General features: G+C 49.9%; 1 protein-coding gene across 6 annotated transcripts in view; it reads left to right on the forward strand.

Moving 5' to 3' along the window:
- The window catches only part of LOC132385735 (dixin-like), a 270,730-nt gene that overhangs the window by 123,709 nt on the left and 133,323 nt on the right, over window positions 1–13,698 (forward strand). For all 6 annotated transcript variants that reach the window (XM_059957946.1, XM_059957948.1, XM_059957947.1 and 3 more), the window contains one exon: window positions 4,688–4,786. In XM_059957946.1, coding sequence (XP_059813929.1) covers window positions 4,688–4,786 — 99 coding nt within the window. The remainder of the gene's footprint in view (window positions 1–4,687; window positions 4,787–13,698) is intronic.

Here is a 13,698-nt window from a genome sequence, read left to right on the forward strand (position 1 = left end):
CCGGAGGAACGTTGTTTCGTTTGACGGTTGACTTCATGTGTTGTGTGACAGTAAGTTCAAACTTCTCCTTGGCTTGAACGGTGAGAAGATTGTGTCACGGGGCACCCTCTGCCAGCAGCTTTCATTTGAACACAAACTCTAGCGGCTGAACGTGAAATCCTTCTGCCAGCATCTCAAGAAAATATTGTTGTCACCTTAGCAAGATACTTGAAACAAAAATGAAAAAGCTGTAAGTACTAACCCGCTCGGAGAGCGTTTGTGGAGAAGCAAGTGGATATAGAACGTGGCATCAGACTCAAGACTGTTTAACGTCATTTCCCAGTACACGAGTGTAACGGAGAACAAAATAGTTGTTACTCCGGATCCGATACAGCACGGAAAAAAACCACAGTAACGTAAAGGGCACACAAATAATTTTTACAAAAGATATTAAATATGAATTCATTCATTCGTATGACGTGGGCGATCACGGTCTATCCACGACCATGATTGTTCTCGGCGAATTTCCCCACAGAAGTGGTTTGTGCCGTCACCGCCTTCTGGGCAGTGTGTGTCTTTGCAAACACGGGGTGACCCCGGCCCATTACCAACACTCTTCAGAGATTGCCTGCCTGGCGTCTGCAGTGGCATCACCAGGACTGGTGATCCGCACCAGCTGCTCGTACGACCGTCCACCACCTGCTCCCGCGGCTTCACGTGACCCTGATCGAGGGGCGAAGCAGGTGCTACACCTCGCCCGAGGGTGACCTGCAGGCCAGCGGAGGGAAGGAGTGCCTCACACCTCCTTTGGTAGAGATGTATCTCCACCTGCCTCTCAATAAGTACATTAGATCGCGGATTAACATCTGAATAAACACTGAACCCATGAACAGTACCTCACTAACAAGAGGGAATTTGCAGATGCTGGAAATCCAGAGCAAAAAACACACACACACACACACGCGCGCGCGCACACACTCACACAGGCACACACACACACACTCGCACACACACTCACACACACTCGCACACACACTCACACACACACACACACTCACACACACACACACTCACACACTCACACAGACACACACTCACACACACACACACACACACACGCGCACACACACTCACACAGGCACACACACACACTCGCACACACACTCACACACACACACACACACACTCACACACACACACACACACACACTCACACACACACACACACACACACAGACACACATACTCACACACACACAGAAACACACACTCACACACACGCGCGCGCGCACACACTCACACAGACTCACACACACACTCACACACACACACACACAAACAGACACACACACACACACACACAGACACACACACACACACACACAGACACACACACACACACACACACAGACACACACACACACACACACACACACACACTCACACAGACACACACACACTCACACACACACACAGACACACACACACACACTCACACACACACACACTCTCTCTCCCTCTCTCACTGAATGCTGGTGGAGCTCAGCAGGTCAGGCAGCATCTGTGGAAGAGAAGAACGGTCCACCTTTCGGGCCGAGACGCTACCTCACTACCTTTTTTTTAAACCGTTTTTGCATATTTATTTAACTTCAAATATTCCAGTAAATTATAGCTTTTATTTTCATGTCGTGCAAGGCACTGCTGCCACACGAGGACAAGTTTCAGGACACGAGCCAGAGTTGTTAGTCCTGATGCTAGTTCTGACACGCAGATCGATTGTACGCTGGGCACGGGAGCGTCTGCACATCAGCTGACTCCGACGGGGAATGGATAAAGTCGTGGCGGCTGGGGGGGGGGGGGGGGGTGGTGTGGAGTGGTGGGTTGGTGAACCAGGCCATTCGGCCCACGGTGTCTGTGCTCACCGGGTTGGCAGCTTGCACGTCGTCTGCCTGCACATGGTCAATACTCCCTCCATTCCCTGCCCATACCCGCACTTGTCTAAATGCTTTTGATCAGCCGCCATTGTCTCCGCTGCCGCTTATTCCCCTAACACTGTGTTCCAGTGTCTGTGTGTGTGTAAAAAAAAAAGAGAAATACATAATTGCCTTGAAAACCTCCTTTCAACCTTCTCCCTCTCAGCGTAAGACTAGCATTTGACTTTTCCACCCTGAGGGAGAAAGTCTCCGACTATCTGTGATCAGGAGGAATTTCTTTTGCCGGAGGGTGGCGAGTCTGTGAAATTCCTTGCCACCGGCGGCCGAGTCGTCGGGTATATTTAAAGCAGCGGCTGATAGTTCCTAGATTAGCCAGGGTGTCAGAGGTTACAGGGAGAGGGCAGGCGAATGGGGCTGATGGGGGTTATTAAATGGCGGACCACACTCGATGGGCTGAATGGCCTAATTCTGCCCCTCTGTCTTTTGGTCTTGTGTCTCGGATAATTTGATGCATTTCTATCTGCTCGCCCCGCGGCCTCCCTGATTGCATTTCAGGTCAGTTATTTCTCCGTTAAAGCAAAGTGACAGATTTTGGCTTCGTGCTTCAGCGGTTCCGACAGCAGTAGTTATTACTTCCAGCAAATACGTGACGTCACTGGAAAATTTGTTCAAACTGAGAGTGTACCAGGCGGGGTAGTGGTGGTTTAACATTAGAATCAGGTTTATTATCACTGGCATATGTCATGAAATTTGTTGTTTTGTGGCACGAGTAGATTAAAATACATAGTGAAGATGTATAAATTACAATAAGGTATACATATATATATTTTCCCTCCCTTCCCTTCAATTCCACACTGGCCTCTTACTACTCTTTACCTCTCCCAGCCATCACCTCCCCCTGGTGTCCCTCCTCCTTCCCTTTCTCCCACGGTCCACTCTCCTCTCCTATCAGATTCCTTCCTCTCCAGCCCTTTACCTTTCCCACCCATCACCTCCCCCTGGTGTCCCTCCTCCTTCCCTTTCTCCCACAGTCCACTCTCCTCTCCTATCAGATCCCTCCCCCTGGTGTCCCTCCTCCTTCCCTTTCTCTCACGGTCCACTCTTCTCTCCTGTCAGATTCCTTCCTCTCTAACCCTTTACCTTTCCCACCCGTCACCTCCCCCTGGTGTCCCTCCTCCTTCCCTTTCTCCCACGGTCCACTCTCCTCTCCTGTCAGATTCCTTCCTCTCCAGCCCTTTACCTCTCCCACCCATCACCTCCCCCTGGTGTCCCTCCTCCTTCCCTTTCTCCCACGGTCCACTCTCCTCTCCTGTCAGATTCCTTCCTCTCCAGCCCTTTACTTTTCCCACCCGTCACCTCCCCCTGGTGTCCCTCCTCCTTCCCTTTCTCCCACGGTCCACTCTCCTCTCCTATCAGATTCCTTCCTCTCCAGCCCTTTACCTTTCCCACCCATCACCTCCCCCTGGTGTCCCTCCTCCTTCCCTTTCTCCCACGGTCCACTCACCTCTCCTATCAGATTCCTTCCTCTCCAGCCCTTTACCTTTCCCACCCATCACCTCCCCCTGGTGTCCCTCCTCCTTCCCTTTCTCCCACGTCCACTCTCCTCTCCTATCAGATTCCGGAGGTTATGGGGAGAGCGGAGCTGAGAGTCCCCCTCCCCGCACCGTTCCTCGCCCTCATCCACAGACCCTTCGTTAGTCAGGAGTTCCCAGAGGTTACGGGGAGGAGTGTGTCTGTATGTGTGAGTGTCTGTGTGTGTGTGAGTGTGAGTGTGTGTGGGTGTGTGAGCGCGCGTGTGTGTGTGTGTGTGTGTGAGTGTGTGAGTGTGTGTGTGTGTGTGTGTGTGTGTGTGTTGCTCTGGATTTCCAGCATCTGCAGAATCTCTTGTGTTCATTCCTCTCTATAGACGCTGCCTGACCTGCTGAGTTCCTCCAGCATTGTGTGTGTGCGTGTATGTGTGTTTGTGTGTGTGTGCGTGTATGTGTGTGTTTGTGTGTGTGTGCGTGTATGTGTGTGTTTGTGTGTGTGTATGTGTGTGTGAGTGTGTGTGTTTGTGTGTATGTGTGTGTGAGTGTGCGTGTGTGAGTGTGTGTGCGAGTGTGTGTGTGTGAGAGTGTGTGTGTGAGTGTGTTTGTGTGTGTGTGAGTGTGTGCGTGTGTGAGTGTGTGCGTGTGTGTGTGCGTGTGTGAGTGTGTGCGAGTGTGTGTGTGTGTGAGAGTGTGTGTGAGTGTGTGTTTGTGTGTTTGTGTGTGTGTGTGTGTGTGTGTGTGTGCGCGTGTGTGTGTGTGCGTGCGTGTGTGTGTGTGTGTGTGCGCCCGACCTGACCCGATGCTTCTCGAACTTTCTCTCCCCGTGGAAGAGTCGGCTCTTTACGCTGCCTGGTCTCCTGAGGGTGTGTGTGTGATTGTGAGTGTGTTTTGCTCTGGATTTCCAGCATCTGCAGAATCTCTTGTGTTTATTTCTCTCCATAGACGCTGCCTGACCTGCTGAGTTCCACCAGCATTGTGTGTGAGTGTGAGTGTGTGTGTGTGTGTGTGTGTGTGTGTGTGTGTGTGTATATCTGTGTGTGTGTGTGTGTGTGTGTGTGTGTCTGTGCGTGCGTGTGTGTCTGTGCGTGCGTGGGTGTCTGTGCGTGCGTGGGTGTGTGAGTGTGTGTGCGTGTGTGTTCTCTGTGTGTGTGAGTGTGTGTGTGTTACTGGGAGGCTGGGTGTGCCTTGAGAATTTAGATTTGCACTGTCCACTGAAGGATGCTGTGACCGTCTTGTGCCTTGCAGCATTGAAGAGGAAATCGTGAGCCCGTCCTGGAGTGTTCGAGCGATGGTAAAGCAGTACGAGGGACAACAGGTGCCTTTATCTCCGCCTCTTTCACCAAGGTAACGGACTTTCTAATCATGACAGTATCGCTTTTACAAATTTCACTTTAGGAGTTCAGCTTTCCGTGTCCAGTTATAATATGTTAAACACACCACTGTCGAGATCGCAGGAGTTTCTCTGTTTTATAAAGTTGCTCCGTAAGGATTGTATTTTGTTTGCTTTGGTTGATTCTCTGTTGTGGTGAGCAACTGGAGCTTTTGCCAGTGATTCAGGCTGTTCCATCTGATGTCTGGCCAGCTGAAGTTCAGTGAAGCTCCAGCTGGTGGCCCTGTGACACGTCGCTGCAGCCTCTGGGACGTTGAAGCCTCTGCATTTTGTGCAGCTCTCTCCAAAGTGAGCTGGAGACAGAGGAAAAAAGTTCCTTCAGCCACGTTCCAGGTTCAGACTCGGAATCGGGATTAGTAGCACCACAGATAGAACATAGAACAGTACAGCAAATTACAGGCCCTTCAGCCCACAATGTTGTGCCGACCCTCAAACCCTGCCTCTCATGTAACCCCCACCTTAAGTTCCTCCATTTACCTGTCTAGTAGTCTCTTAAACTTCACTAGTCTATCTGCCTCCACCACTGACTCGGGCAGTGCATTCCACACACCAACCACTCTCTGAGTGAAAAACCTTCCTCTAATATCCCCCTTGAACTTCCCTCCCCTCACCTTAAAGCCATGTCCTCTTGTACTGAGCAGTGGTGCCCTGGGGAAGAGGCGCTGGCTGTCTACTCTGTCTATTCCTCTTAATATCTTGTACACCTCTATCATGTCTCCTCTCAGGAAGCTGTGAATAAGCATTTGTGTGTGTATATATACACACTCTTGGGTTTTAAGAATAAATTGGATGGATACATGGATGGGAGAGGTCTGGAGGGTTACGGGCTGGGTACTGGTCAATGGGACGAGCGGAGTAAAGTTCTGGCACAGACTAGAAGGGCCGAATGGCCTGTTTTCTGTGCTGTACTGTTCTTTGGTCCTAAATAAGCAGTGCAAAAATAGAAATTAAAAAAAAAGCAGTGAGGAGGTGTTCACGAGTTCAGTGTCCGTTCAGAAGTTGGATGGCAGAGGGGAAGAAGCTGTTCCTGAATCGCTGAGTGTGTGTCTTCAGGCTCCTGTACCTCCTCCCTGATGGCGGAGGAGAAGAAGCTGTTCCTGAATCGCTGAGTGTGTGTCTTCAGGCTCCTGTACCTCCTCCCTGATGGCGGAGGGGAAGAAGCTGTTCCTGAATCGCTGAGTGTGTGTCTTCAGGCTCCTGTACCTCCTCCCTGATGGCGGAGGGGAAGAAGCTGTTCCTGAATCTCTGAGTGTGTGTCTTCAGGCTCCTGTACCTCCTCCCTGATGGCAGAGGGGAAGAAGCTGTTCCTGAATGGCTGAGTGTGTGTCTTCAGGCTCCTGTACCTCCTCCCTGATGGCGGAGGGGAAGAAGCTGTTCCTGAATCGCTGAGTGTGTGTCTTCAGGCTCCTGTACCTCCTCCCTGTTGGCGGAGGGGAAGAAGCTGTTCCTGAATCGCTGAGTGTGTGTCTTCAGGCTCCTGTACCTCCTCCCTGATGGCGGAGGGGAAGAAGCTGTTCCTGAATCGCTGAGTGTGTGTCTCCAGGCTCCTGTACCTCCTCCCTGATGGCAGAGGGGAAGAAGCTGTTCCTGAATCGCTGAGTGTGTGCCTTCAGGCTTTTTTATCTCCTCCTTGATGATAACAGTGAGAAAAGGGCATGCCCAGGGTGACTGGGGTCCTTAATAATGGACGCTGCATTTCCGAGGCACCGTTCCCTGAAGATGTCCTGGTACTTGGTTGTAGATCGTGTGCTTTCGAATGCCTTCTGTTCTTCTCACTGCAAGAAGGATGTGGATACTATGGAGAGAGTGCAGAGGAGATTTACAAGGATGTTGCCTGGATTGGGGAGCGAGCCTTATGAGAATAGGTTGAGTGAACTTGGCCTTTTCTCCTCGGAGCGACGGAGGGTGAGAGGTGACCTAACAGAGGTGTACAAGATGATGAGGGGCATTGATCGTGTGGATAGTCAGAGGCTTTTCCCCATGGCTGAAATGCCTAGCACAAGGGGGTGTGGTTTTAAGGTGCTGGGGAGTAGGTACAGGGGGGATGTCGGGGTAAGAGAGTGGTGGGTGTGCGGAATGCACCGCTAGCGATGCTAGTGGAGGCGGATTTAATGTTAGGAGATCCTTTCTTTTCAAATCTTTTTATTGTATTTATTATTCAAAAATAGCACAAGTACATTGAAGTAACAATGCCTCATAAAAGAGGAAATTATCTTAAGGATTGAAAATTTTGTGAATTAAAAAAAAAACCCCTACTGAGCAAGAAAAGTGAGGGGAACCCGTTGGGGGTACAACTCTGGAGCCATGTGTCAGACAGAAAGCTTCTAAAAACAAGCATCAAACTGCCAGCAAGAAAGAAAAGGTGTATCAAAAAAATTTACATTTAGATCGTGGAGGAAATCTTTCAGTTAACTGAAATGATAGTAATGAGCAAATGAGCCCCATCTCTTCTCAAAATCAGATAAAGGTGCAAAGCTTCGAGTTTCAATTTTCTCCAAACTAAGACACAGCATCACTTGAGAGAGTAGGAGCTGATATATCCTTCCATTTCAACAAGATGGCCCTCCAAGCTATCAATGTAACAAACGCACTAACGTGTTGGTCAGACACAGAAATACTATGGATATTTTGAGGAATTATTCCAAAAAGCACAATCAGTTTATTAGGTTGTAAGTTGATTCTGAGCGCTTTAGAAATTGTCGAAAAGACTGACTTCCAGAGCGATTTTAATATAGAACATGATCAGAACAGATGTGTCAGTGTAGCTATCTCAGTTTTACATCCATCACAATACTTGTCAACATTGGGAAATATTTTAGACAGTCTCTCCCTCGTCAGATGGTAACAATGTACAATTTTAAATTGAATCGGTGAATGACTGGCACAGATCGAAGAAGGGTTAACCAGCTTCAGAATCCGCGTCCAATCCTCCCCTATAAAAGTCAAATTGAGTTCCTTCTCCCAGTCTTGTTCAATCTTAAGTAAAGGACGCTTATCCCATTGTAATAATAAATTATAAATTCTTCCAATAGAACCTTTCATTGAAGGGTTCATATTCATAATAGTATCCAACAGGTCAGCCTCCAATATGTAAGGATAATTACTTAAATATTTTTGTAAAAAAATGTCTAACTTGAAGATATTGTAAAAAAATGTGAATGTGAAAGAGAATATTTATCGACTAATTGTTCAAAAGACATCAATCTGCCTTCTTTAAATAAATCCAAAGAAGAATTAATACCTTTATTTTTCCAAGAAGGTTTAAAAAAGTAATTACGATAAATTATCCTACAAAGCTTAAATTTTTTAAGATTAAAAAAATTGCAGAACTGGATCCAAATTTGTAAAGATTGCTTAACCACGGGTTATAGCGTTAAATTAGCAACTTTAGCAAATTGTATAGGTGGAGCAACTCCTAATAACGAGGTTAAATAATTTTTTTTGATCGGATTGATCCTATAATTCTATCTTTTATTTGGGATAATAAAAGAGCAAGAATCCCGACACAGACTGGGAGGCCGTTTCACTGAACACCTACGCTCGGTCCGCCAGAGAAAGCAGGATCTCCCAGTGGCCACACATTTTAATTCCATGTCCCATTCCCATTCTGATATGTCTGTCCACGGCCTTCTCTACTGTCAAGATGAAGCCACACAGGTTGGAGGAACAACGCCTTATATACCGGCTGGGTAGCCTCCAACCCGATGGCGTGAACATTGACTTCTCTAACTTCCGTTAATGCCCCTCCTCCCCTTCTTACCCCATCTCTCACATATTTAGTTGTTTGCCTGTTCTCCATCTCCCTCCGGTGCTCCAACCCCCCACTTTCTTTCTCCCTCGGCTTCCCGTCACAAGATCCTTTCCCTTCTCCAGCTCTGTATCACTTTCGCCAATCACCTTTCCGGCTCTCAGCTTCACCCCACCCACTCCGGTCTTCTCCTATCATTTCACATTTCCCCCTCCCCCCACTACTTTCAAATCTCTTACTATCTTTCCTTTCGGTTAGTCCTGATGAAGGATTCCCTCACACTCCCAGTCAGCAGGGGGCGGTATTGAACCTGTTTTAGATGTTGGGACCACTCTCCTGAATCCTCCCGGTCAGCAGGGGGCGGTATTGAACCTGTTTTAGATGTTGGGACCACTCTCCTGAATCCTCCCGGTCAGCAGGGGGCGGTATTGAACCTGTTTTAGATGTTGGGACCACTCTCCTGAATCCTCCCAGTCAGCAGGGGGCGGTATTGAACCTGTTTTAGATGTTGGGACCACTCTCCTGAATCCTCCCGGTCAGCAGGGGGCGGTATTGAACCTGTTTTGAGTCCTGACGAAGGGTCTTGGCCCGGAACGCCGACAGTGCTTCTCCCTGTAGACGCTGCCTGGCCTGCTGTGTTCCACCGGCATTTTGTGTGTGTTGTTGTCAGAATTGGTAAATATCATTTGCAAAAGTTGAGGATGGACAGAGGTCTCGCTTTGCCTAATCTAAGAATGAATTACTTGGCAACAATGAATTTTGGCTTTATTGGCGTGATAGGAACGATCGGCCAATTTGGATAGACCTGGAACTGTGAAACAATATTAAGAAATTCTTAGGTAGGAACACAGAGCTTAGAAAGATAGAGGGCTCTGCGGTGGCAGTGTCTGGAGTAGCTTACATGGTTGGCACAACATTGTGGGCCGAAGGGCCTGTGATTTCTATGTTCCATGTTCTGTGCTTCTTTTCTGTTGGTTGCCGTGAAAAGAATAATTTCTATATTTGGTTGGAAGTCTGGTTTCTGTAGTAGTTTGTAGTCTATATCCATCCTGTTGCGTGTGTCTCGGCTGAACTGTTGGAAAACTCCTTGAAGCTCCTGCAAACTGGTGAGCCGGGCTGTGGCGTACACTCGTCTGAATCTGCAAACCACTGTCATTACACACGACTCTACCTTTAGCGTCGCCTCAGTAAAGCTGGTCATTATCTCCGAGTTTGAGGCTCGTAAAACTTATACGTGGAGGTGGTTAGAAATCGATCTGGGCAGTACAACTCAAATATATTATTACATTTTCAGGGAGTTGGCAGAGTTTAGTTGAAATAACTGGTTTCTCATTTGGCCTGGAACATTGCAGAGCTGGTCCTCCGGGCCTTGATGTGCTGACCTTTTAAACTACTACAGTTTAACCTTTCTCTGCCACGTAGCTCTCCATTGTTCTTTCATCCATGTGCCCATCTGACAGTCTCTCAGATGCCCTCAGAGCATCTGCCTCTAGGTCTCGGGAACCCTGCTCCTTGCGTGCTCCTCCAATCTCCTGGCACGTCCCCTCGTTTTTGGCCGTTTCCTCCCTGAGCGAAGGTCTCTGGCTGCCCTCTCGAGACATGCCTCCCACCTCTTGTGCATCTCTGTCACGTCAGGGACCCAAATCGGTTGCCCGCTTCGTCTTTTTTTTTTCGGTAGGACTACTTTCGGAAGGATTTTGCGTTCCAGGGCGTCGGCGTTTCTGAAGCAGTCCGGTCTGCTGTCCGCTCATAAGCAGGAGAAGATCTGCGGGCGCTGAGAATCCAGAGCCACACACACACACACACTCACACACACCGACACACACACACACACACACACACACAAACACACACACACACACACACACACACACACACACACACACACACACACACACACACACTCACACACTCACACACACAGACACACACACACACACAATCACACACACACACACACACTCACACACCGACACACACACACAATCACACACACACACACACACACACACAGACACACACACACACACTCACACACACACTCACACACACACACACTCACACACCGACACACACACACAATCACACACACCGACACACACACACACACACACACACACAATCACACACACACACACTCACACACACACACACACACACACACACACTCACACACACACACTCACACACACACTCACACACCGACACACACACACAATCACACACACACACACACACCGACACACACACACACACACACTCACACACACACACTCACACACACACTCACACACCGACACACACACAATCACACACACACACACACCGACACACACACACACACACACTCTCTCTCACACACACACACACACACACACTCACTCTCACACACACACACACACACTCACACTTACACACACACACACGCACTCACACACGCACTCACACTCACACACACACACACACACACACAGAGTGCTGGAGGGACTCAGCAGGCCAGGCAGCGTCCGTGGAAAAGAGTGAATGGTCGACGTTTCGGGCCGAGACCCTTCAGCAGGATTGGAAAAGGGTCTCGGCCCGGAACGTCGAATGCTTTACTGGATTTCCAGCATCTGCAGAATCTCTTGTGTTTATTCCTCTCCACAGTACGCTGCCTGGCCTGCTGAGTCCCTCCAGCATTGTGTGTGTGCGTGCGTGCGTGTGTGTGTATGTGTGTGAGTGTGTATTGTGTGTGTGTGGTGTGTGCGCGTTCGCGTGCGTGTGTGCGTTCGTGTGTGTCTGTGTGTGTGTGTGTGTGTGTGTGTGTCTGTGTGTGTGTGTGTGAGTGTGTGTGTGTGTGTCTGTGTGTGTCTGTGTGTGTGTGGCTCTGGGTTTCCAGCATCTGCACATTCTCTTTTTTTGGCATATGTCATGAAATTCTTCTGTTTGGAGGCTGCGGTATGTAATAATAAGAATTTAAAATTACAGTAAGAAGGATATGTAAGAAAAGAAAATTATACAGCAGACACAAAACGCTGGAGGAACTGATCAGCTTGGGCAGCATCTCTGGAAATGAATAAACAGTCGACGTTTCGGGCGAAGACTCGTCTTCAGGACTGGAAGGGAAGGGGGAAGATGTCAGAATTAAAAGGTCGGGGGGGAGGTGGGACGGGAAGAGTTTGGCCGCCAGGAAGTCCGGTGGGCGGAGAGGAATGGTTCTCCCCCTACCTCTCCCCCCCCCCGCCCAGTTTACTGAGCGGGTCCCACCGATGTCGAGGAGGCCATGTCGGGAGTAGCTGTCCAGGAAGAGATGATAGGGCACAGGAGGAGAATTAGGCCATTCGGCCCTTCGGGTCTGTCCCATCATTCCATCGCAGCTGATTTATCATCTGCCCCCCCCAACCCTGATTCTCCTGTAACTGTGGCACCCCGACGAATCAAGACCCTATCGACTTAAAAATACCCAGCGACTTGTTCTCTACATCCGTCTGTGGAAACGAATTCAAAAGAGTTCCTCCTCATTTCAGCTCTGAATGGACGCCCCTCTGGTCCGAGGCTCTCTCTCCCCCCCCCCCACCCCCCTCCGCGATGGGCACCGAGGGCCAGCCCAAACACTGAGACCCAAAAATCCGCCATCTGCACGTCCTACCCCAGCTGGGACACCCTGCCTCACCAGTCACTTCGACCCGCAAAACCTGAGCTTAGTTACTTTACCTTCCATCCCAAGGGACTGCCAAGGAAGTGGAAGATCAGAACTCACTCCACCCCAAACAGAGTGAACCTCTCCCTCCATCCAATTCCTCCGGAAGATCAATCCGTTTTAGTTACTAAATGGTCGCCTGCACGTTAGCATCGGCCTCCCGGAGGACTCAATGACCCGGAGAGCTATGGCTGGCTGGAGTCGGGGCCTAGTAACTTTGGGTCACCCGTGCCAAACAGGTCAAAGGTTAGAGGTCAGAGTGAGAGTGGGTCTGCCGGTCCTCCGCGTCCGGGGGGGGGGGGGGTTCAGCTCAGGGCTGATGGCCCTGAGTGGTCAAAAAAAAGGTTACTGAAACAGCAGTGAAGCATCCCTTCTACGTCTGTCTGTGACAGTGTGGAGGAACTTCGTTGCTGCCTTGAACCCCAGCGACGGCAAGGGGAAGTAAGGTATTGGTGTCAGAATCTGGTTTATTATCACTGGCGTGTATGGTAGCCGGGGGTGGCAGTGGGGTTCAGCTCCCACTACCCATGAAGTGCTGCAGATGCCGTGCAACTCTGAACAGCCCCTGACCACCGGGCCCAGCTCTCGGCCCTTCACGTGTGGCGGAACTGTTCCTACTGGCAAGAGGAGGGGCAGAGGCGGCTGAAAGCCAGCCTCGGGCGGCGGCCCGCCCGGGAGAAGGAAGGCTCCTGATTTTAAACCCCCGCTGCCCCGCGGGAAGAGGCTTCGGGAGCGAACCCTGAGGCAGTTCGATGCCGTTGACAACTTCGCTCTGGCAGCCTGCCCTTCCCTCGGACCACATCGGTGACGTGGAGAGGGGCAGCCGGTTCTTCAGATCTCCCCCACCCAGAGGACGCCGTCCACCAGAGGCGTAAACCCACCATCCCCTGGGATCGACGGCGACCCACAGCAGTACGTTCCAATACCTGATCATTTAAATTATAATCGGCAGCACATATGAAAATATAAATTAAATGATCAGTGCAATGGGGGTAAGAGGGAAAAGAGAGTCTGTGGTGATGTTCTCAGGTCAAGGTGACCCTCGGGAACCCTTCCTTGAGTTTACCTGGCGGAGGATTCCCGGTGTCCGGGCACTTGCCGGATTCAGGAGAGAGGAGCGGATCTCCGGGAAAGAGCCTTTGGGGTGTTGGTCTTTGTGTAAGGAAACATGACTTAACTGGAACACCCCTGCAGTGATGACTACGCCTCTCTTAATTAACCGCCCGCGACCAGTGTCATCATCTCCTCGGTAAAGGGACGCTGTGTCGGTGGTGGTTGAAAGGAGCTCCTGGACTCTCTTTTTCTCCCCCCAAAGCTTCCTTCTGTACCCCGCTGAGGCGACTGACGGAAGCAATCAGAATGTAATTATGTGTGCCACTCCGTCATAGATTAAAATAAGAATTCAGAACTGCTCCGTGCTCTGCCGATCTAGGGCAATC

The sequence above is a fragment of the Hypanus sabinus genome (genome assembly GCF_030144855.1).
Source record: "Hypanus sabinus isolate sHypSab1 chromosome X2 unlocalized genomic scaffold, sHypSab1.hap1 SUPER_X2_unloc_13, whole genome shotgun sequence".
NCBI lineage: Eukaryota > Metazoa > Chordata > Chondrichthyes > Myliobatiformes > Dasyatidae > Hypanus > Hypanus sabinus.